The sequence below is a fragment of the Rhea americana genome, unplaced genomic scaffold, assembly GCF_003343005.1.
Source record: "Rhea americana isolate MKP2758 unplaced genomic scaffold, rheAme1 scaffold_20, whole genome shotgun sequence".
In the NCBI taxonomy this organism is placed as follows: Eukaryota; Metazoa; Chordata; class Aves; order Rheiformes; family Rheidae; genus Rhea; species Rhea americana.
The window spans coordinates 3,020,511-3,042,997 of NW_028186150.1; the positions used below are offsets into that span (position 1 = coordinate 3,020,511).

The 22,487-nt window shown below is 38.7% G+C and overlaps 1 protein-coding gene and 1 long non-coding RNA gene across 4 annotated transcripts in view; one reads left to right on the forward strand and one right to left on the reverse strand.

Annotated features, from left to right (window-relative positions):
* Positions 1–22,487, forward strand: part of CUNH19orf12 (chromosome unknown C19orf12 homolog) — a 56,930-nt gene that overhangs the window by 22,396 nt on the left and 12,047 nt on the right. Inside the window, exon 5 of one of the 3 annotated variants that reach the window (XM_085303795.1) lies at positions 579–5,695. The exons of 1 other annotated variant lie outside the window; for it this stretch is intronic. In XM_085303795.1, coding sequence (XP_085159921.1) covers positions 579–769 — 191 coding nt within the window. In that variant the 3' untranslated portion in view covers positions 770–5,695. Of the gene's footprint in view, positions 1–578; positions 5,696–22,487 lie in introns of those variants that run through there. One more of the 3 variants, XM_085303796.1, reaches the window with a different exon arrangement.
* Positions 17,241–22,389, reverse strand: LOC146596496 (uncharacterized). Its single transcript, XR_014895713.1, has 3 exons — positions 22,126–22,389; positions 21,386–21,443; positions 17,241–17,323 (listed from the first exon to the last, which is right to left on the reverse strand). It is a non-coding gene; the product is annotated as an uncharacterized LOC146596496 (long non-coding RNA).

The window sequence follows — 22,487 nt, forward strand, 5'->3', positions numbered from 1 at the left end:
ACAGTAAATCATAACTCCTTTCCGTGTATGTGTAGTACCATAAGTACAATGGAGCCTCTGAGCATGCTGGTAACAGTCACCTTAAGTAAGAGGGCACAGGGTACAGCAAAACCATGCTAGTCCTGCTGTGCCAAGAATTCCTGGATCCAGTGCCTCTTCTTACTAGGGTCATGGGAGAAGAATGAATTTATGAAGGAATGCAGTTGAAGGTGGTGTATTCTCTGCCAACCAATCTTGCAGGACCTTCGTTCCCTGAGAAAAAAAGAGGAGTGTAACTATGGGGTTTTTAGACCCAACTGCCCGTAGCACTGAAATCCTCCTCTGGTCCTGTGGTCAGGAATAATATTTTGAAGCCTTTCCCACAATGACAGAATGCAAGGCAGAATATGGTTTGTTTTTTTTTTTTAAAGGTTGCTCAAAGCTAAAGGTGATTGATCTAAAGAAGTTATTTCATCCTCTACTAGAAGTAAGAAAACCGTGTGACCATAAGCTTCTTGACACTTACCTTGATAGAATTTTAAAGACTGGACAGAGGAGATCAGAGTACTTAACCCTAATATTGGTTTTCTTCACTTCAGAGGTTAAACATGCTGTGAAGATTCCTGTGCTGATTGGGTCTGGAGTGACGCTGGAGAATGTGAGGACTTACTTGGATGCAAATGCCTTAATAATTGGTTCATATTTCAAGAAAGAAGGTTACTGGGCAAATGGTGTTGATCCTGACCGTGTGAAGAAATTTATGGATCATATAAGAAAACTGAGAGAATGAGTTTGTTAGCAAACAGTGTATGTGTAAAAATGGAGTTTGAAACATTTTTCAGAATTAAAACACAAATATGCACTTAAAGGAGTAATAATGTTAAATGAAAACACACATCATCTCCATAGCTAGTTGGGAAACCAGATGACACTTTAAAATAAACTGATGTTTGTTTCTAGGCAGTATATTTCTGTGGCGCTCAAATCTACAAAACCAAACTCTGATGGCTTGTGTAATATATTCCTTACTACAAGTAAAATGGTTATAGAGTTTAAGAATTTGTAGTAGCTATTCATCACAGGATGAGCTGAGTTCTCTTTCACATGTGAGTACAATAGGACACCCTAAGTTTACAGCTAACAGTATTGTAAATTGGACAAGTTAATTAGCCTTTTGGTTTCCCCATCTGTAAAATGATGATAATAGTACCTACATCACAGGGGGGGTTGTAAGACATAATAAATGAATGAATGTACAGCACTTTCATCTCTTCAAATGAAGGGCTCTATTAAAGTTCAAGATCATTATTTTTTCATTAGAATTGTGCATTTATTAGAAAAATGTAGTAATTGTATACCATACAGAAATTTAAGATAATTGGGAAATAGATTTACTTATAATACTTATTAGAGAATAAATGTAAATATTTAATTACATTTTAAGTAGAGTTGGAATTCAGTCAAAATGTTTTCACAAAAATTTTTTTTAATAAAGGTTTATTGCTATTTTTCAGCAACCTCCCACAGCTTCGTTCCTCTCCAGACTAGTATTAGGGATGTTTAAAAACTCCTTCCTATACAAACAGGTGTAGTTATGATGGAAGCCTTTCTACCAAAACTGACAGGTAAATACAGATTTTCATTTTTCATTTAAAATCTGGGGAAAAATATGACAGTCTCACTGTGTGTATTATAAGAGATTGCACCTCAGTTTGATCTTGAAGCTCTAAGGGAGTCTAAAAAACAAACAATATCTGTTGTGTTGTGGATGTATAAAGTATGGACATGTATTTTCATTCCTTGGGACTGAGCTAAGTTTGTCCTCTGGGATTCTTTTCTTTTTCCTTGACAGCTATGCATCAGGCTTCTGCTGATGCCAATGAAAGGTACATTGTACATGTCAAAGCAAGTATACAAGCACATTTTTTTTTGTGTCACCTAGCAGAGTGCCCATCTTTCCCTGAACGAAAGATACAGCCTCCTTCCAAAGGCACAAGTAGATTTTCCAGGAAATTTAGTTTTGTTAACAGAGAATTTCAGGCAGCAGTGTTTTGGAATAAGTCTTCTCCTCAGGTGCTGTTTTTCTGGACCAGTCTGTCTCTTATCTGGCTCCCATTAGAAGTAGATCTCTCTGGTGTGTGAGCCTCTTAGAAAACAGATTCTTTAGACCCTGTGACAGCTTGGCATTCTTCTACTTATTTTGCTTTTCCTCCCAAGCAGGCTGACAGAGTTTCAGTGCATAGAAATCTTTTCAGGTGCCTGTTTGTTGTGGCTGGCACTACTTTTTCTAAGTCTATATTTATACAGGCATTTTAATCTGCTGTGTGTTTGCACTTCTGTCAAAAACCGTGGTTCCATCCCAGCCACTTGCCCCCACCTTTTCTTTTCTGACAGCACTTGTGTTTCCTCATAGTGATCAGGAAACGGATGGTAGCTGAAAGCGAACCCAGCCTTGAACGAGCCACATGCATAAAGATATTTAAATCTTATTTTTTTTGTTCCATTTCCAGCTCTAACTTGAAGCTATATGTATAGGCAGTACAGAAATATTTGAAGATCTTGAAGACACTTTCTAAATCTTTTTTTCCTTGCATCCATTCACCCTCTGTGTGTTTTGATATATTTACCAGGTAAAGTGTTGATCTGATTTATTCTCTAGGTTCTTAGCCTAAATAATGAGTTCCTTGTTATGTCCTCTCTATTGTGGAAAAAAATAGTGAAATAAAAGAGGATGAATCTAGATACTACTAGTATCAGTGTGTTTAAATCTGTACATACTTTTCACCTTTGTATATTCAGGGCTATTTTCAGGCCTTTCACAAGTTGCATATATTTCCATAGCTGATTGCACAGAAGATTTAATGATGATTGTACAGGCACATGTTATCTAAGGGAATTGTCACCAGGTTTGAAAGTTATTTTCAGTAAACCTATAAGCTAGAAAGACTGCTATGTGAGCAATGAGCACTAGTCAACACTAAAGCCATAAGCAGAATAAACATTTTAAAGTAGTCAGTTGAAACCTATAACCAATATACTGATAAGGATTGTTCAACAATGATAACTATTTTTAAAGAAACTGATTACAATTTCCAGAAGTCACATTTATTGATACAAATGTGCGAATGTAAGTGTTATCAGCATGTTTCTTGCATGGATTTATACTCGCACATATCCTAAAATCTCGGAAGTGACTAGGGCTCCAGTGGATTTACATCTGAATAAAAGGGATGGTAAGTGAAAACTACTTGAGTGCTATATATGAAGGTATAACTGAAATGTCATACACAGTAGTCTTTGTAAGACAAAAACCCTAGTGACTTGATGTTGTGCTCAAAACATGCAGCGAATACCATAGACAACACTGCAATTTTGCTAGTACTTCATATTAGCACACCATTGTATAACACTTGCAGGAGGAACAGGAAGTAGATTGAATCTATATTGTTACATAGAAACTGAACTGCAGAGTTTAGGGACTAAAAATAAAGGAAAGCTGATTTTAAAGTCTGAGAAGGTGATTGATCGCCAACTCTTYATCATTCTTCGTGTGGAAAGTATTTGTCTAGCAGCATTAAGCATCTGCTTGCTTGTTTCACACAGATGCTGTAAATAGAATTTGACCTTTTGTTCAGAAAGTCTTTGAATATTTAATGTGAAAATATTACGTTATCAGAAGGGCTGTCTCTTTTGGGAAGAGTGTTCCATTTTTATACAGCCTGAGATCTTAAGATACTTTGGAGCATGAACAAGTTTAGAGCTGAACAAAGCAGGTAGTGTTAATGTGGAGAAACTCCAGAAGTAAATAACAGCTGTTCAAGAAGACTTTATTAAATATGTATTAATTAAGTTGAAGTGCATCACTTAAATACGTGAAGAGATTATCTTGTGTTAATTTACATTAAAACACACAGCATTTGTTTGCTTCATTACAGTACCCTCAGTGTATCCTAAGCTATCACCTCATCCTACACTGAGCATTTTGTTGGGTGTTGAGTGCTTTCGATCTGCCCTTTTAAAATGTCAGATAGTGGCCTCCCTTTCTTGTTGAATCTGTTCTTTATCTCATGTTTTGCCCTTATGTAGTTACTATACTTGTGTCCATTCTGTGCTGAACATAAACTTAAGAGAAGAATAGATTGTGAAAATACAACATCCRTTGCTCACAGCACAGTTCCCTAATGTGCCCAACCTGTATTTCATGTGTAGTTCTGACTGGTAATTTATGAACRAACAGTAAGAATTCAGATATCTATTTACGTAGCCAAATGAGTTCACACGAAGGCTCAGTACAACCTTTAATACCGAAAAGATACCCGGAAAAACGGGATCTGTTTAGTGAAATTATAAATAAGTAGTCAATAAACTTACTGATAATGAAAATGATAGTACTTTGTCGTTTAAGTGAATATGTAAATCTTAATAAACCCTCACTCAGTTCTTGAAACATAAATACTTTTATCATGCACTGGAAGTGGGCAACTTGAAGAGGTGCAGCCCAGAAAGTCATGCTAACCTTGACTCCCAGTTTTGGATTTATCTGTTAACATGGGCCTTCACCATCTTATATCTGACTTCCATGAAAAAGTTCTAGTTAGCCCAAAGCACTTTAGATTTATCTGACTGGAGACTTGGAGATATTTTCCAGCTCTTGGGTCTAGATATAGGCCACCAGTCACTTTCTAACTCTTTACCAAATCACTACCCCCTTTGCAACGGAAAATTACCCGTGGGCAAGGCAGGAGCAGTGATGGGCTATGTTAGATCCCCCATCTGCAGAGAACATCAGCCCTGCAGTTTGGACCAAATTTTAGTGCAGTAGTAGCCTTATTTTCTTTAGCATCACTACTGACTTTTCCCTGTCCTGATAGTACAGATGATTTTTTTCTGAACAAATTTCAGTGCTGGAAATACTTAGGCTTATAAGATTTACAGATAATTTTCGGAGATGGTTTTCTTCCTTGTGCCACCTAGGCAGCTGATCCAGCTTGTAAGCTGTTCTTTGTGGTACAAGCATATCATCCCGTTATTTTGTCTCTCCAGATTCCCTGATTACAAGCTGGATTCCAGTTCTTACTTCCAGAATCTACCCACAAACTCCTCACTGTGGGAAGACTGTAGAATATAAAGTGCTTGCGGGCAGGTCCTGGCAGAGCAGGAAAGGGGAAGGAAACCGAAATATTTTGGCAGTAAGAAAATGTTGAAGTCCCTGACAAATTGCTGCATTACATGACATTCTTGAGAAAAGTGAATGGGGATGTTTTTCTTTCTTGACTGTAGTTTCAGGTTGTTTCATCAGTTGATTTCTAGGATATTGTTCCAAGATTATCTCTGCTGGTGTGAGTGTTTAGGAAGATGTTTTTGCTAAATGAATGCTGAAGTTCTGTAGGATAATTGTGGCAATAAATGGTGATTTCTGTAGCACTTGGAATTCACAGCTCCTTGGTTTAGGAGCAGATTTAGGCACAACATACTGATCTTCAAAAAGAACCAATTAAAAGGTTTTCATTCCAAAACTTCTCTCACTTTCTGTATCTTTGTCCCTGGTATCCACACACTCACTATTTACTGTACTAAAGCCATATCTGCCCTATAAACTGGAGGCTCTTCAGAGAAAGAATTGTTTTCAGCTTGTATTTAATGTTATAAGCATGATGTCCTGGAACTGACATAATAAAGAACTCTTGGAACATAGAATTGGAGCTTAGGAACAAAACTATCTGTGTTTTCTTCTTCATAAACATTTGCAAAGTGATCACAAGTCTGTGAAACCTAAAGAATTTATTATTTATTATCATCTTGTTTCAAAGAGAGTGGAGATTTGGTCAAAATTTCCTTTTGTGGCTTAATGTGCCATGGTGCTTAGTTGAATGTGACTCCCCTTACACTCCACTCTGGGCTCCCTGTGCAGAGATACTATTGGGAGTCAAAGTCCTTCAGAGGTTTATTGAGCTGGGTTTGCTCCATAGAGTCATCAGGGAAATATGCCCAACTAGCTCCTTGCTTTTATAAGAATCTGTGCTTGTACTGGATAAACATAAATTGTTTGTGTTGAGGTGTATAGAACTCTTCTCCATTTTTTTTTCTACTTCTAACCATTGTTTGACAGTCAGTGGCAAGAACTATTTAGCCTTTGAATGCTTGTTTTAGGGATAGAAAACCTGTTTCCCTAGTAATGGCTGTTAAAGACCTCCATTAAGTTTAATAACTTCAGTGACAGTATTCTTGTATGATGAATGGTTAGAAATCTTCAATTGTTAAGTCTRTACTTAATATTAATTTGAAGATGTTATGTCGCTTCATCCATTCATATTCCTAACTTCATCTGACACCAAGAAACTTTAAGACACTCACTTATTCAATCCAGACAGACCTATTAAATACTTACCTTGGATTATTCTTCAGTTGGCAAAGTTACTACTTCCCTGTACACTAYCTCAGATCGTTGCCTCTGGGGCATTGACGTATTCTAGCTTTCACAGATTACTCACTTTCTTTCCTACACTTTGTTCACATTCAGAGAACAGTTATTTCTTCCAGTCAGACTGTAGAATTTGCAGCAAATACAGAAAATGGAGGTGACAGCTGAGGCAAAAGTGAGGGCAGATGGTCTCCAGTGAAATGTTGAGAGAAATGGATGATTTTTTTGCTCCAATCTTTAAGTGCACAGATAATCTTAAGGGAAAAATAAGAACTCTTTCTGCAATGCAAATATGAAAGCCTTTCACCTGAGGCAAAAAGGCTGCAATTCACAACCTACTTTCAGTTTCTTTGCTTACAGTTTGAAATTCTAGAAGTAATAAAGGTAAGGGGAGCTTAATATGTTCCTTGTGAAATGCTTCAGGGTGGGAAAAGATGTGTGAGGGGAATTCTCTTGATTAAAAATTACTAATTTTATTATCAGGGTTATTTTTAGGTATCARAAAATGATTTTGGTGATTTGGGCTGGAAGTCTCTCTGTGTGTTCCCTTCTCTCTTTCCTATCACTGTCAAATTTTCATTGTTTTGCAAAGTAAATTCAGTGGGCAGTAAGCCTCCATGCTTCATAATTCTTTTTTCAGAGGACATCACTCTCCTTGAAATGAATGGGATGTAGATGCTACTTAGTTGAGTGGAATGCTGGATTATTTGGTGTTTCTCTGCTAATAGATGCCTTCTGTTGTAGGCATTTAATTGTTTTTGAAAATAACATCTATCTTTCTATCAGTAGAGTAAGGAGCAGATGAAAAATTTAAAAGAAGATGTCAAAGGATACATAATCATTTTTCTTTAGCATAAACGTGGGCACAATTATTGCCAGGTTAAACAGAGGCAACCCCATTTTGCCTGTTAACCATAGTTCTTGGTTCCTTATCCATCTTTGATTTCCATTTCATATTTTAAAATGCACATGTAACTTCCACTTCTGTCCTACTACCTATGTGAAAGGGGTAGGATTTCTAGTTTAGGTGTAACTGATGAATATTTTGGCATTAGCATCCCTTTAGTGCTTTGCAATCAACATTAAGTGCAAAAGTGTAAGTTAAGTGTAAAAGTTTGCCAAATCTTGTATGAGATTAAGTGTTCAAGATAGTAATCAAATTCAGAATTGTGTGACTTCATGCTGTAGTCACTGTATTAGCTCTGTCATGCCTTAAGCTCGTTTTGTGATTGAGGTCACAAAACAGAGGAGATAGAAATCTTATTTCATGCAAATGTAGAAGGAATCCCAAATACAACAGTAAAGAAGGATGAAAAGAAGGCAGCACAGTAAGGACAAGAAAAGATGCTTAAGTTTCACAGAGTTGCTGCCTCATTGTCTATTCCAGCTTCCTGCTTTTTCATTTTGCCTCTCAAGCCTTTCTTGTGCATGCACACGGATTATAGTATGCAGAAGACTAAGTTGAAGGCAGAAACTGACTTAATGAAGACATTCTTGTGGTAGAGAAAAGATTCTGTTGTCTACAGATGGGCAAAGAAAAATAGAGAAGCAGCTGCCCTTAGAAAAAGAGTAAAAGTAGAGATGAGCTCCACGTCATGATGTTTTAGTCAAGATCTCAACTGTTGCAAGCCTCTATATGGGAGGATCTGTTCTTTGTACAGGCATATAACTAAAGGAGAAAAAAAAGCTGCTGGAAAAATACTGCAAGTATCATGTCTTAGATACTGTCCTGAAAGGTATTGACTTTTTGTCAACTTACAACTGTAGAACGAGAATAAAAGGAAATTGTTCTCAATTGTTGCTATGGGTGACAATTTTTAAAATAAATTCCTTGTCAAAAATTTCTTTTCCTCAAGACCAAGCTMTAGAACAGAGCTATATGCTCTGTCATCTTCCTGAGGAACATCTGCAAAGACACAAAGGCCCTCATCTCAGTTGTTTCCTTCTTTCAWCTGCAGGTAGATCTTTTTGGTTGATTGGTTGGTTTCTCGGAAAGCCTTTGGGGGCACAGACAGCGCGGAGGTGATGGAAGGAACAAATGCAGTGAGTGGGTACGTAGGTGAGATGTCACGGAGTTAAGATACAGCAATCAAATGGAGGCTTCTTGGGTCACCTTGCCTGCAGAGTTAAGAAACTAGGTATGTGGTTGGTCAGTAACATGGTTATCAGATTTAGAGTACATGTCTCGCACCCACAAAGTGGTGAGCAGTGACATTCGGGTGAGCCAGGATGGCCTATTTTCATCCTTGCACTAGGCCTCATGCAAATAATGCTGCAATTTTGCTGAAGCATTCATAACAGCAGATGAAGCCACTGGTGCTCAGGCTGGGGGAGTTGTAGTTTGCTATACTTTAATAATAGTAAATTTGAGAGCTTAAATAATTATATGTTTAATATTCCAATTGCATACTGAAAACTTGCTAGTTTCAGGAAAGAATTCTCCTTTACACAGCCTTGATCAAATAACCAAAAATAGTGTAGGATTCCCCTGAAGCACTAGCCGTGGCTGCAGCAACATCCCTGGTGAAATAGATCAGTGGCCCAATCTTCTTTAACTACTCCTATGTAACTAAAAATAAGAAAAATAGAAGCGAACATTTGTAGGACTRGTAGTGGCTTGTATTTTTCAATAATTTATCAAGATTCGAGAGCACAGATTTCCTTTGGGAAGTATTAGTTCTTAGGTTTACAAAGTGCCTCAGTTGTAAATACCCATAAAAATGACAATTTAGTAGGTTGTATTTATTCTTAAGCGGGTCAAAGGACATTAGCGTATTCCTGCTGTATAAATCTGTCAAGTACAGAATTTCTTTATGCTCCCAAATCACAAAAGCGCCTCTTACAGTCAAGGAGAAAATGTCGCATTATTGCCGATCAAGGACAACAGGCAAGCATATCGATCTCTACCCAATAACTTTTGCCCTGCTCACCAAGTTTTTATCACTGAAACCGGACACATCAAGGGATTGGATTTAATATATACGTACAGTGCTGATTTATTACAAGAGGAGAAATAGTCTGGCCTTACTCCTAGCTCAGTATTTTAATGCTTATTTTATACCTTGCATGGAAGCTTGCTATCATTTTTCCAACAGACAAGGCATACAACTTTCAGATGTCCCCGGGTATGCACAAATCTTCAGCTTGCATAGGTACATCAAGTGTTGTATGTGTATGCACATCTTGCATTTGGTGGTCTTTTAGTCTTGCATCTAGATTTTGAGAGTTTTATTTCTGCACATGGATGTCTGCAGGCAGATTGCTGTTAGTTTCAGAGTGGCATGATGAAGGATGTGCAAGGGGGAGAGGAGAGGCAACACTGAAAGGCATATAGCCACGAAAGGTCTGGATGTGGCTGATCTGAAGATATATTAGCCTTTGTCTCGTCTCTGGAGCTGTGTATATGAAGCCTTATATATAAGAACTGTTTACCAGTCACAGGTGCTGGAACAAAGCAGTGTGCAAGCATGGTCCTTTCTCACCCTCTCTCCTGTTGGTAAAGCTTCATATTTTTTGGTCCCTTTCCATTGATAATTGCAGATTACTGTGGAGGATTTGGACCACCCTGCACACATAGCACCTTTGTACTCTCGCATGGCTTAGGATAGAAATGCCATTTTAAACTCCATGGTATGAACAATGAATTACTCTTTGGAAGGCAAGCACATCTACAAAGCTGAAGGGAAGGATGTTCATCTTAGAATTACAAAGGTTAGGAGGAACCTCATATAGTCCAAGCCTYSTGCTCAAAGCAGAGCAAACCATAGYAGGTTGCTCAGGGTTTTGTCAAGTCAGGTTTTGAATATCTCCAAGGCTGGAGACTCCTCAGCCTCTCTGGGCAACCTGTTTCTGTGTTCAAGGACAAGCWACTAGGTTAAAACACAGGCCTGCAGAAATCTGCAGAAGCAGATTTCTACTGAATTTCATTTGTATTAAATACATAAAGGAAATATCCTAGAGAGAGGCCATCTCTCTCTTGTTACTGTGTGATTTTAAGTCCTGCTGGCTTTTTTATGTATCTGAGCAAAAGACATCAGTGCTTCCTAAGAGCTGGGTGACTCTTTGGTGGAATAAATGGAAGTAGCCCGTGGATTTCTTTCTCATGTTTGTGGTGATTTGGAGCACTCTGGAGAGCTCTGGGAAGGCCCCAGGCCCCTCTGCTTTATTTCTTGATGGAGTAGGCTGAGGGACTTGTGTAGAATTTCCCCGGACCTGTCCTACTCCAGCCAGAAATTTTGTCCCGGGGTAATACTCAAAGATTCTATGTTCTATTAGTCAAGATTTCCAGCTGTCTAGTAATCCCAGCCTTTTCTCTGCACAAGTAGATCCTTTCTACAGTGCATATTTAGCAAACCTGACACTGAGAATGCCTTCTGCACTGCATGAGGTGTGCATGCTCACAATAATTCTGCTGTGGCTGGGCCTCTTGTGCATGTGCTATCCTATTGATTTGTACAAACACAGYAAATTGGATGTGTCCCAAGCATTTTCATTTACTGTGCATGTTCTAACCATCTGTGCGACACATGCACCACAGGTCTGATGATGCTTTAAGAGGTTGGACACAGTGCATACACTGCACAGCTTATGGGTATATATTTCAGTCTGAAAACTGTGCACCAGGAATATGGCACACCTAGAAATATGCTTTTCTCTAGGAAGTTCAAGGAAGAATTCTGCCATAGAAAGTGATTTTTGGCTCTTTCATCTCCTGACTTGTCACAGGCCCTATCCTACCTTTAGTGTGTTTTCCTGTTGCACAGGTTTTGAAAGGATCTGAGAAGGCAGCAGAGCTTTCAATTCTAGGGAGAGGGAATGTCTTGACTGCAATATATTTTCTTTACCAGTGTGAATTCAAGACAGAAGAGAAAAGAAAAAGAGAGTAAGCAATGTTGGAGTAAGGAAAGGAAAATACAATCCAGAGTACCTACTATTTGATCTCTAGTGTCAGCTGGAAATACTGAGCTTTGCCAGCCTCTTCAAATCGTCTCTCAGAATCAGGCCCAGATGAAATGGTTGCAGTCACTTCCATGAAATTCTCATCTTTCCAGGTAAACACACAGAACTGTGTAGATCAGTGATGAATCATGATATCCTTCCATCCAAAGTGCCTGAGGCTTTTTCCTTCCTCCAAACATTTAACTTACTTGCAGGGTTGACAGAAAAGCAGTAGATTTTTTTTYCTAAATATCCATTTGCCTTTCCATTTATCTACTTTGATCTAAAATATAGAACCTGATGGATGCCCTAGGTAAATCAAACATTTTCTGTCTGCCAAAAYGATTTTGCAAATGCTTATTTCATGCCATTACCATTTTTCTGTTTCTAGCAGTAAATCAAAAAGTATCACCCATTCATCCACTTTAAAAGTAATGCCTTTCCTTTGCATAATTACACATACCCAGTGGAGATCGGTATGCACAGTAAATCTATTCCTTTAAAAGGTTTTGCCTTAAGTACCACAGTGACATAAATTGGTGTAGAGCAAAATTATTTATTTAATAGGTTTATTCTTTTAACTGAACTGATAAGTGTTATACTTCCCTTGTTTGATTTGGGTGGGGAAGACTTTTATTAATGTATCAGATTTATTTCTGCAGCAGATGTTTATGTAAAAAGGTCTCACTCCAGACAGGACTCGTAGCAATTGATACGTGTGTGTGTTTTATTCTCATTACAGCTTTATTCTTAACTGGTGTTCAGGGGAGTCCTCACTGTATCTCCAGTAGATCCTTGAGAATTAAATAGCTTAACAAATGTAATAAGCAAACCTGAAAGAAATACAAGTGGAGAASTGTATGTTTCTGGACATTACCTTTCCAAATGTGCAAATAACATATATCAACCATAGTATTAGAAATGAGAGATAAAATGAATTGCCAAAAACAAAAGTCTTCCAGTAATAAGTGCCCTAGACTGTTTTGGCAAAGGGAAGATTAAGAAAAATGAATGTGTTCATCACTCTTGTGTAAACTTGTTCATTTTTGTACATCATGCTTGTAGCTCTTGGGGGTGTCAAACCTAAAGCAGAACAAACCCAGCTAGTGGAAGCCTCAGAGTGAAATGATGAATTTTTCAGCAGAACCAGGTTTATTTTTAGGCTTTATAGAATTATGTTTCATTTCCCTGTAAGTGAAATTGCAGGAAGTATCTTTAAAAAATTAAGTTAAAAAACTTAAAATAACGGAAAGCAAAAAGTAGCATACAACCAGAATATAACTACAGTTGAGCTCACAAACATACCCTGTACGCATCTGAAATTATGGCTACAGAATAATCCTGCAAACATTTACATGAATGTTTAATTTAATGCATGTGAGAATTCTCCAGACAGCTACTGAGTTTGAAGATATACAAGATTGCAGGTTAGGTTGTGACATGAGTGATGTCATACAGAGCTGAACAAAATTTCTAGCATAAATATATTTTCTGTGGATATATTTTACATGGCACTAGATAGGAAAGTGAAATTCAAGGTGGCTGTATTTCTTTAGGTTACACAATAAAACCATGCAGAAAAATTTTGGGGAGAATACGTTTCCAAGGAAAGTTTCAGGTGTTGAATCTTGTTTGGTTAATGAAGGTAATTTAATGAACATGGTCAAAATACTCAACTATATAATTTCACACTATCCATTTCAAAATRTTACCTTTTTTTCTGCTGGCATCACAGAGCTGTCAACACCATTTTTCCTACAGTGGAAGGGAAATTATCCAAGGCAAACCTGAGAAAATATCATGGGCCTAGGATGGGAAGATGCATATGAAAATTACAGATCCAGCAAGGGTGGTACATCAGAGACAGGAAGGTTACTACATGCAGCTCCACATCTCATGTCCATTAAAGTCACTCTTTTGAGGTTTCAGGTAAAATGAATCTGGCTTTTTTTTGGTCTTCTTCTAAAACATTAACTAGATCAGAGGTTGTCAATTGTCTCTTTTTGATCAGAATTGATTGTGGTGGTTGTAGTTAGATGGTTTCACAACAGTTTTGGGGAGGAGTAACAAATGCTGGGAAGTGGATCTGGGGAAACAAGGGAGCAAATCCAGCTCAAAAATTAAGGAATGGATTCAGTAGTGGTGTTTTTACTTCAGTTGATTTACATACTCTGAAAGTCTGACCCTAATTCTTGTTTTAGGTCATTTCTAACCATTGCATTTCACACTAATTCTGATCTGCTACAGTAAAAGCAGGGGGGTTTCAGTATTTAGGTGTAGGCATAAATATATATACAATCTAATCCAGTGTTTCAGCCAAGCTATTTCTGGAGAGATGTATGGCCTGAGTAGGAAGAACAAGTGCTCTTAACTTGTTTAAAATAGTTTGAGGTTTAATGGTTTAAATTATATAATGTGGTTGCCAGCAATAGCAGAGACAGGATTAGTAAGTGGCAAAGATACCTCTGTGAATCCCATGTCCCTAGAATGAGCTCATGAGAGTGCTGAGCTTTGGAGACTGAAGCGCCTCTCTGTTTACCAGCTGAGAAACAGAGGAGCTACCTTAAAGGAGGGAGGCAACCTCAGCTCCCAGATTGGCTCAATCTTTGTCTTCTCATGCTGTTTGCATCGACTCTAATCAATGTTAATTATGGCAGTGGGGCTTGTGATGTACTCATTATAAAAGCCAGCCCATTTTTCTATGCTTGTACAGTCTGTAACACAATAGGGCCCTTATTTGGGTTCCCCAGATGCTACAAATAGTAATACAAATTGTTATAATAATGAATACACAGTTCATGGTGTAACATTACCAAATCCAACTTAYACAGCCTGCTGAAGCATCACATGGTAGTTCTGATTGCTGTTACCACTACCACTGACTTGTGCTTAAGTCTGTGGTTGTTTCTGAGTGTAAATATATGCTTAAAGTTAAGCATGTGCTTAAAAGCTCTTCTCATTCAGGATCCTTATTCTACAGGGTTCTTTATCCACTACACAAGGGTTGGCAGCCACTGAAGGTTGTATGCCAGGTTATATGTTTCTTTCCCAAATTCAGTTRTATTGAGCTGGAAGATGCTGCAGATGCTCTGGAGTTGAGCAGCTAGTTGACAAGGCTTCCCATCTCTTGGGAACTGGGCTGGGACTGGGTGGAAGCCGAGAGCTGCGTGCCTCTTTTCTCAAGAGGCTGCAGATCCCATTCCTGGCTGGTTTCTTTCCATTCTATGCACCCTCTTGCTAAAATAGCCGGTATCTGACAGGTGTAGGCTTTCGTGAGGGACTTGGTTCCATTCTGCTGTTATTCTCACTGGTAATTGCAGGTCTATTGCTCATATACTTTAATTGATATAAATAATTACTGTTCAGCCTGTGACTATGCATCTCCAGGCCTTACCCTTATGAGTTCCAGTGATTTCAATAATATCATAAATTTGTATCAAAGTTTCCACAATGAGTCCCGTATTGCTTTTGCTTGGCTTATTGCATATGTTACTTCTAGTCCTGCTTTTCAGTTCTCGTTGGACTGCATTCTTGGTTTTCACTTATCCACATGCAATTTAGGCCTACGATTCTCTGCCTAACTGTAGTTAGTTCTTTYGTTGTGTATGACAGTGTGCTTACCAAGCCTGTGCAACAAAAATGTTTTCAATTGTTATATTACCTTTCTTGAGTGTACATGTTGTTTTAAGTGGAATTTGAGTTAGTGTTGAGTGGCTTCTATGTTTGTAGTTAATGTAAAATATTTAGTATAGCAGCTAGATATTTCCCTAGTAGCAACTGTGTTTTATGGAAATTCCATGATCTACAGCACACCCTAGTGATATCTGGAAATCATGAAGTTAGACCCAGTCATTTTTACTTTGTGGAGAAACACAGAGCAACACAGTCCATGAAAGGGAAAGCCTTATATCCAAAATGGGAAAAGATTRGTTTGTAAGATAAAAAGTAAATTTAGAAATAAAGACTACAGTATATTCTTCTGTGAAGAGAGCATTTATTTCATGAGTTCACCTGGTTTACAATCTGAGGTGAGGGACATGTTTTAATAATAGTGTATGGGGGAAAGGCAGCTAGAATTGTGTGAGAAAAGAGAAAAATATTTATTGGATTTTTTTTTTTTTTTAGACTGGAGAGAGCAACCAAATAAAAGTATTATGGAGGAAACCAATGCAGGCAATCTTTATAGGTTAGGAACTAGAACGATCTTTTAGTGTCTTATCACCAGAATATTAAAATTCATGCTAGATATGCAATTTGTCCCTTTGCAGGTAGTTAGGTCACTTGTTTATTGAGATGATGGTACTTGTACCTATTTTGCAGTGACTAATTTGCTTCTGCAAAGCAATGTGCATCTGTCTTTTTAGGATATATGCTGCTCCCCTTTTAGTGGATTAGGACTTGCATTTGAATAATTTGATTACTTTTTAATTGTCTGAATGTATGCCTGTGAATGGCTCTGATGACCTCTGTTGACCTCTGGTGGGATGAGAGGAGAAAGTGGCTTTGAGAAGGACTCTGAGAAAGAAGTTGAAATAAATAGTCAAGTAGGAAGGTATTTCAGCAGAGGTGAAAACAAATTTGTGACATGGATAATAGTAAATTGGAAGTGAAAACAATAGGAGTACCAGGAAAGAAGAGTATAGGCCTTGTAAGTTATGGTTGTTGAAGTTAAACCTTGTATGAATTCTTAAAGAGAAACAGAGAATTCATCAAAGAGAAGCACAAGTGAGCAGCATCCCAACCTCCCCGTTTGTGAAGGCTGCACAGTGGCTCCATTGCAGATGTTGTCCAGCCTCCCAAGCGGCTTGTGCAAGTGCCACACGTCTGTAGGGTTGCTGTCCTTGCTAGCTGTGTGCACTTACCTCCCAAAGGATTAAGCTCTGCGAGAAGAAGCTGGTTTGGTCAATGAACATCCCAGCAGTCGAGCAGCCCTGAGGCTGCTCTCATTTCCRCAAAGGGCCACAAAACCCTGACAAGTGCTAAATCCCACATACCGGTAGCTTTGACCACCCTCAGCTCTTGCTCGACTCTACTCAAAAATCTGATCCTGGATGTCCATTACATMTACAGAGAACTAATAGCTTATGTAAGGCAAGGCTAAAGGTGGGGTCTTTTCTTTCTGGCTTGCTCATGCATGACAAAAGTATTATTTTGGGTAAGGAAAAGTTTCCTCTCAAAGAGCTCTCCATTTTCACTCCCGTCAGGTAATCCAAACAACAGTGAAAATACTTATTTTGTTTTATGTAAATAAACCCAAAAAGTTTGCAATAATTTATGGTGTTTATTTAAATGACATGCAAATTACTTTGTGAAACTTAGGGGAGAAGGCAGCACAACTGAAACAGTACAATTGTTTCCAAGAATGCCTCACATTCATTTCAAATCCACATACAATTTTTCATTCATGCTTAATTATTTCCCCAGTGTTAGTCTAAGCATTACTAGTTCCCTTTGTCTTTTTGCTTTTGCATGCAGTGTGATTAGCAAAACTGCTTGTGCTTTACCAACTCCTGCACTTACGGGGTTTAGCCTCATTGTTCAAGGGGTGGAGCAACAAGCAAGATGAACACTCATGCTGCCAAATTTGGCACACGTGAGCCCTCCAAAGTATACAGATATCACTCGTTTCATTTAAATCCCTGTCCACGTTTTGCATTGCTACCATAATGGCAACTCCATTGTCTGGGTGTATTATTTGAAGCCGCTTTTCTCCCATTGTTTGTGTACTGTAATCCTCGAGGTTTCTGTAGTCCTCGTGAGCCGCTTACTTGAAAGAAATCACTTAGCTCTTACAGATCACTCTGAACCTGCTGGCGAAGGAACAGGCCATGACTAAAGCATGAGACCTGTGATCTTTCTGGAGAAAATCTCTTCAGTGGCGTTTATAATTTCTCGCTTTCACGGGGCTCTGTTCTCAGGGTTTGGATTCAATGTTATCTTTCCTCCTCCTGTGGATTTTTCTACAAGGCATGATGGAAATGTGAGCTGAAAAAAAAGAGAAGTAATGCTAGCTGAGGATGTGTACCCAACAACATCCTGCAYGTTTCAAATACTAGCAAAGAGAGACATCTACTGTTTGACAGAAATTAAGGACAGTTGTTCATTCTAATTGCAGCAAAGTCTTAGCCTTTTATTCTTCTGTGATATAGAGACTGGCACATCCTGCTCTGAGTCTTTCAGCTGACTTTGGAGAACTTAATGCCTGCCTATTTAGGGCAGAATAAAAGGTCTCCTGGGATTTATCATACAAAAGGGTCCTCCCTTTCTAGTGTTAGGTTATCTGCTTGGTCAATACCCTCTGCTCAAGAGGCAGTTGCATCTCATGACTATATGAAGTATATGCAGGTTGTTGTAGGTAAAGCAGTTTGGCATAAAGCAGTTATAAATTATGCCTGTTTTAGGGATTGGTGCACATCAATTTACTCTTAAGAGAGGGATTTATTTATAACATTTTTAAGACAGTGGTTCCCAAAATGGCATCTGCAGAACACCAGTGGAGGGCTTCTTTGTAGTTTGCAAAAGTGGACTTATTCCAGTTTTTCTGTTTCCAAAGCCTTAATCACATTGTAAGATGACCGTAAATACAGTATAAACACCGTCGTGCTCTTCATTTTGCTTAGCAGTATCTCTTTAAAGTAAATAATTCTGCTGTAGCCACTGAAGCGTTACGTGATCCCAACTAGAAACACCTTTGTGATTGCAAGTGAAGCTGAGAGGTGATCCAGGAGACAGTATAGCATTGCATTGCAGTATTGCAGACATAACCTGCAAAATTGTATGGGAGTCCGAAACCCCCTTCAGGAAGCTTTGAATTTTGTCCATCAGTGTACAAAGTGATAGAAATTCACCTTTCCATCATGTTACCTCCTATGTACCACATGAGAAAACTAAACCAGACAATGAAATTGTGCCTGTTATCCTCTTCCCTTCCCAGTGTCCTACCTAGCTCAATCTGAGTCCCCCTCTTGTCTGCCACATTATCTGAATTCAGACCAGAGAAGGCTGGAAACAATTGATCTCAGAATTCCCAGAGGAACAAGAAATTTGGTCTAACAGCTGTGTAAAATTCAGGCTCTCATCCAGCACCTATGAAATCAGTATAAAAGTTCAAACTGAAGTCAAGACAAGGTCCCTTGGCTTTGATGGGACTTCAGTCACCTTGTTTGTGTTTATTCTCGACCTCCCTAATTATAATATATACTTTATATACCTTAGTATATATTATATACTATATAATGTATATGCTATAATTAGGGTATATACTAAAGTATATAGTATACTCCACAAGCATTAGGTTGCACTAAAAAAYTCTTACACAACTGAAGAGTACCTAGCATGGAAATGTACCACTGAAATTATCCCAAATACTTTCAAATRTCAAACATCTGTTCTTGATACTAGAAAACTTTGTTTCTTAACTGAATTTACAATATAAATTTTAGATCTGATTTTGAACTTTACCTATGTTATGTCTGCTCTTCAATTAGAGGTTTGAAGAAACCTCAGCTATGCTATTCTTAGATACATGCTACAAAAGAGTGATCAGTGGGAGCGAGTGTTTGCAGGAAACTCTCWTTTTCGCTCCTTTCTGGAACCCCCACAGATATTTTATGCATTGCTACTTTTTATCAGGATTTTATTTCCCCTTCAGTTGTCAGGCATGCTGTAACATACAAACTCATTTCAAGGCACTGACTTTTATATTCAGATTTGCTCTGCCTTCTTCTGAAAAGGTGACAAAATGGCTACTCTGAACCAGTAAACACAATTCTTGTGTTAGGCTGCTGAGGAAGTAAAGAACAGGATAAATGACTATTAYAGTAAGAGCCTAAAAGAGCAGAAGRTAGGTAGATAGTTTGCAGTTAAGGATATGCTTTAAATACCTTCAAGAGCTTGCTTGGATAGTGCTAGCTAGCACTGTTTCTGGTACTCTAAAGTGCTAGCCCATATTTTTGGATCATCCTTCATGGCTGAGATGATATAAAGCAATTAATAGTGTTTTGTGACCTTCTGCACCAGTAGTCCATCTTTTTGGCATTAAAACTGATTTTGCCCAGCTTGGCATTTCATCACCTGAGAGTGTGCAGGAGMTCAGAGAAGCACCTTTTACAGCAGTAGTGGAATGATTTAGTTCTGTCATGCTGTTCCTCAAATTCACTCAGTTTCCTACAAGCTGATGAGGCAAACTTCTTTGCTTAATGTCACATAAGGTATATAGAAGGCTGTGAAGGGACAGATGTTCTATAACTTCACTTCATATGCAAAAACCTGTTATATTGTTTATTTGCATTCAATTGGAAGTCAGACTCTGATGAATCTCTAATGCAGAAAATGAGGAGGCATAAGGCATATGCCTTCTTTGCAGTGAATCTCAGTAACCTGCTATTGTCTTCCTGTAGTGATTGGGTTGTTTTTACTATATTGTTTATACCTACATGCACTGAGGTGAGAAGTATTAATAACTAAAAATTGGAATTAGGATCCTGGTTTTAGAAATTTGATCTTTTTTCATTGTAGAGTTCTGGAGAAAGCACAGTTCCCTTCAAACACAGCCATTCCATAGTTGCTAAATTTCCCTTACTAAATGTTTCTATTTAAGGACTTTAATGTCATAGCGTTACACTTACCTTACATTCATTTTCTCTTTCACTTTAGGTTTTGCCTTGTTTGATCTTTTAAGTACACCATTTTCTTGATAATCCAGAGTATAATATGAGGAACTCAGAAGTTATGAAACTCTGTTGTGYTTCAAGAAAGGAAGGTTCAATTATAAGTAAAATATGAAGCAGAAGTGGCAGATTCTTTCAGAACAGATGCTGTTATTCCTGTGAGCCTTTAAAAGCATGCACGTGCRGGTTTTGTCCAGTGAGAGAGAGAGTTTGTCTGGAAGCTTAGACATTACAGAATAGTGTTTCCCAAGCTTTTGCAGGAAAAGATACAAATCTCTTCCCCTCCCAAAGCTGGATCTCTATTATTAGAAGTCTGTGCTTCACCACCATTATGTCTTCCCTTTTCTTCTCTGTGGCCCACTCCATCACACATTSTGCGGAACACATGACACTTCTCCCTCTTTTCTGTGTGCTTTGATGAATAACACGGTAATTAAACCATCTTCACTAGTATCCAAGCTAACACTGACACAACAGAGAAATCTCAGGGTATTTTAGGTGCTTTGCAAATTTATGCATGTGGAGCTATATTACTTGCACATGCTTCAAGCTTTGAAGGGTTTTTTTTCTGCCATTGTAATAATGCGAAATTTACAGATTTTAAGAAAAAGGAAGTGCAGCTGGACAAAAACTAAAAGTCTGTCACATATGCCTGCTTATCCCTCACATTTTCTCAGGGAATCTTGGCTGCAGAAGAAAATGTATGTGAACAACATCTTCATTTTTTTTCCTGTCCAACAAAATTAAGGCCACGGTTTCCTGTGAAGGTAGTAGATATTTCACATAATTGCATCAGGTGTTTCAGGCAGTTCCTCCAGCCCTTAGCCTGCTCATGATAGCCATTTTCTGCAAACCCCGTAAGGAGCAGGCTATAGGCCAGAATGAATCATTCGATTGGTGGCAACAGCCAATCTCCCGCTGAAATCTTTCCTGGCACCCTTTGGTCTGTCTCCTAGTATGTCAGAAGCTGCAAAAACACGTGCAGTGAACCCAGCATTTTTAGGACATTCTGGACTTACTGTGTAGTTATTTTATATTCTGCCATATGCTAGGGCTTAGAAAGCTGTAAAGTGCCTAACCAAGCCTGAAAGCCTAGGTACCATTACTACAGCTGATTTCTGATTTATGCCTTTTGACAGTCCACTTGTCTATAAGGTTTTTGGGGGTGTACTGGGGAATTTTTTTCTGTTTGGTTTTAAAGATACAGAGTTTCTAGTAACCTGGACAGAAAATAAAGATACTAAACACCTTGATAAAAGGAAATTATATAGKGAGTCAGTGCTGATAAAGGGGACAAAGAGAACCACAATTTACAAATAGCAATGACAACTACTACTTATAAGAGCCTAGCATACTACAGTGAGTGTAGTGAGATTACCAGCAGGATCTGATTTGCAGCTGGATCACCTTGATCTTCTCTCACTCCAGCAAGACTCCTAGAATTTAAAAAGTGCATTAACATTTCTCTCAGGTATGGCACTAATTATTTGTTAAGTACTGGATGCTGAAATGTGGATGAATACCTGTTAGAATTACAGTGACAGATCCAACCAGAATACGTAATCCTGTAAAAGATAACACAGCTGGCAGAGCTTTGTCTGTTCATTTATTTTAAGATACCTTTTTCCCAAGCGGCAAGTGYGGAGCTAGACCCCGTATGTGGCGAGGCGTTCAGAGAGCCGCCAGATGGAGCTGTCTGTGCAATAAGGCTGTTTGGAAGATAATCTATCGCGCGTTTCAGAAAGACGAAGTAAGAAAGGACTCGTGCATGCGTTTCTACCCAGCGCCTACCGAGATTTCAGTGGGGGTTTGTAGTGTGGAGTAGTAGTGTGAATAGGTCAATGCTCACCAAGGAAAGAACAGATATGCCATCAGATGCTGTCTGATAACYGCATGCAGGACAAAATCTCGGGTGGCCAGACTGACTGATAGCCGTCAACGCCAACAGAGTCAAAATTTCACCGAGGGTATAGTATAATTTACAGCAGCACTTCTAACCTTAACGAATACAGTCCCCATCATTACCTCGTATTTTCATTTCGTTTTCGTTTACAATAGAAAAGCGGCAGATCCAGTAGGTACCTGCTGAAGWAGCCCTGATAAGCTACCCGCGCTTACCCTCACTGGGAGTGCTGATGGCACGGTTGGGTTTGGGCAGACCGGCAGGATTCCCCCTTCTCTAGCTGGCAGACTTCTTTGCTTGGAAGTTGTCTCCTTGCTAAGCTGCCCACAGCTGGAGTTGTGGCCTGTTACTTTTTTAAATCTACGTGGCATTTTGGTTCTTTGCTCGTTCTGGGTATTGCATTTGCTTTTCATATGGAAATCTCAAAAATCAAGAGCACCAGTAGACCGGTAACGTTTGGCGTTACTTTATGTCATTACATAACGCGCGCGGAGGTTAGGCAGTCCCTAGCGCAACCTTGGGAAGGCGACCAAGACTGCCGGCGGCGTTGGCTTCCTTCTGCCTGCGGCCACCCCGC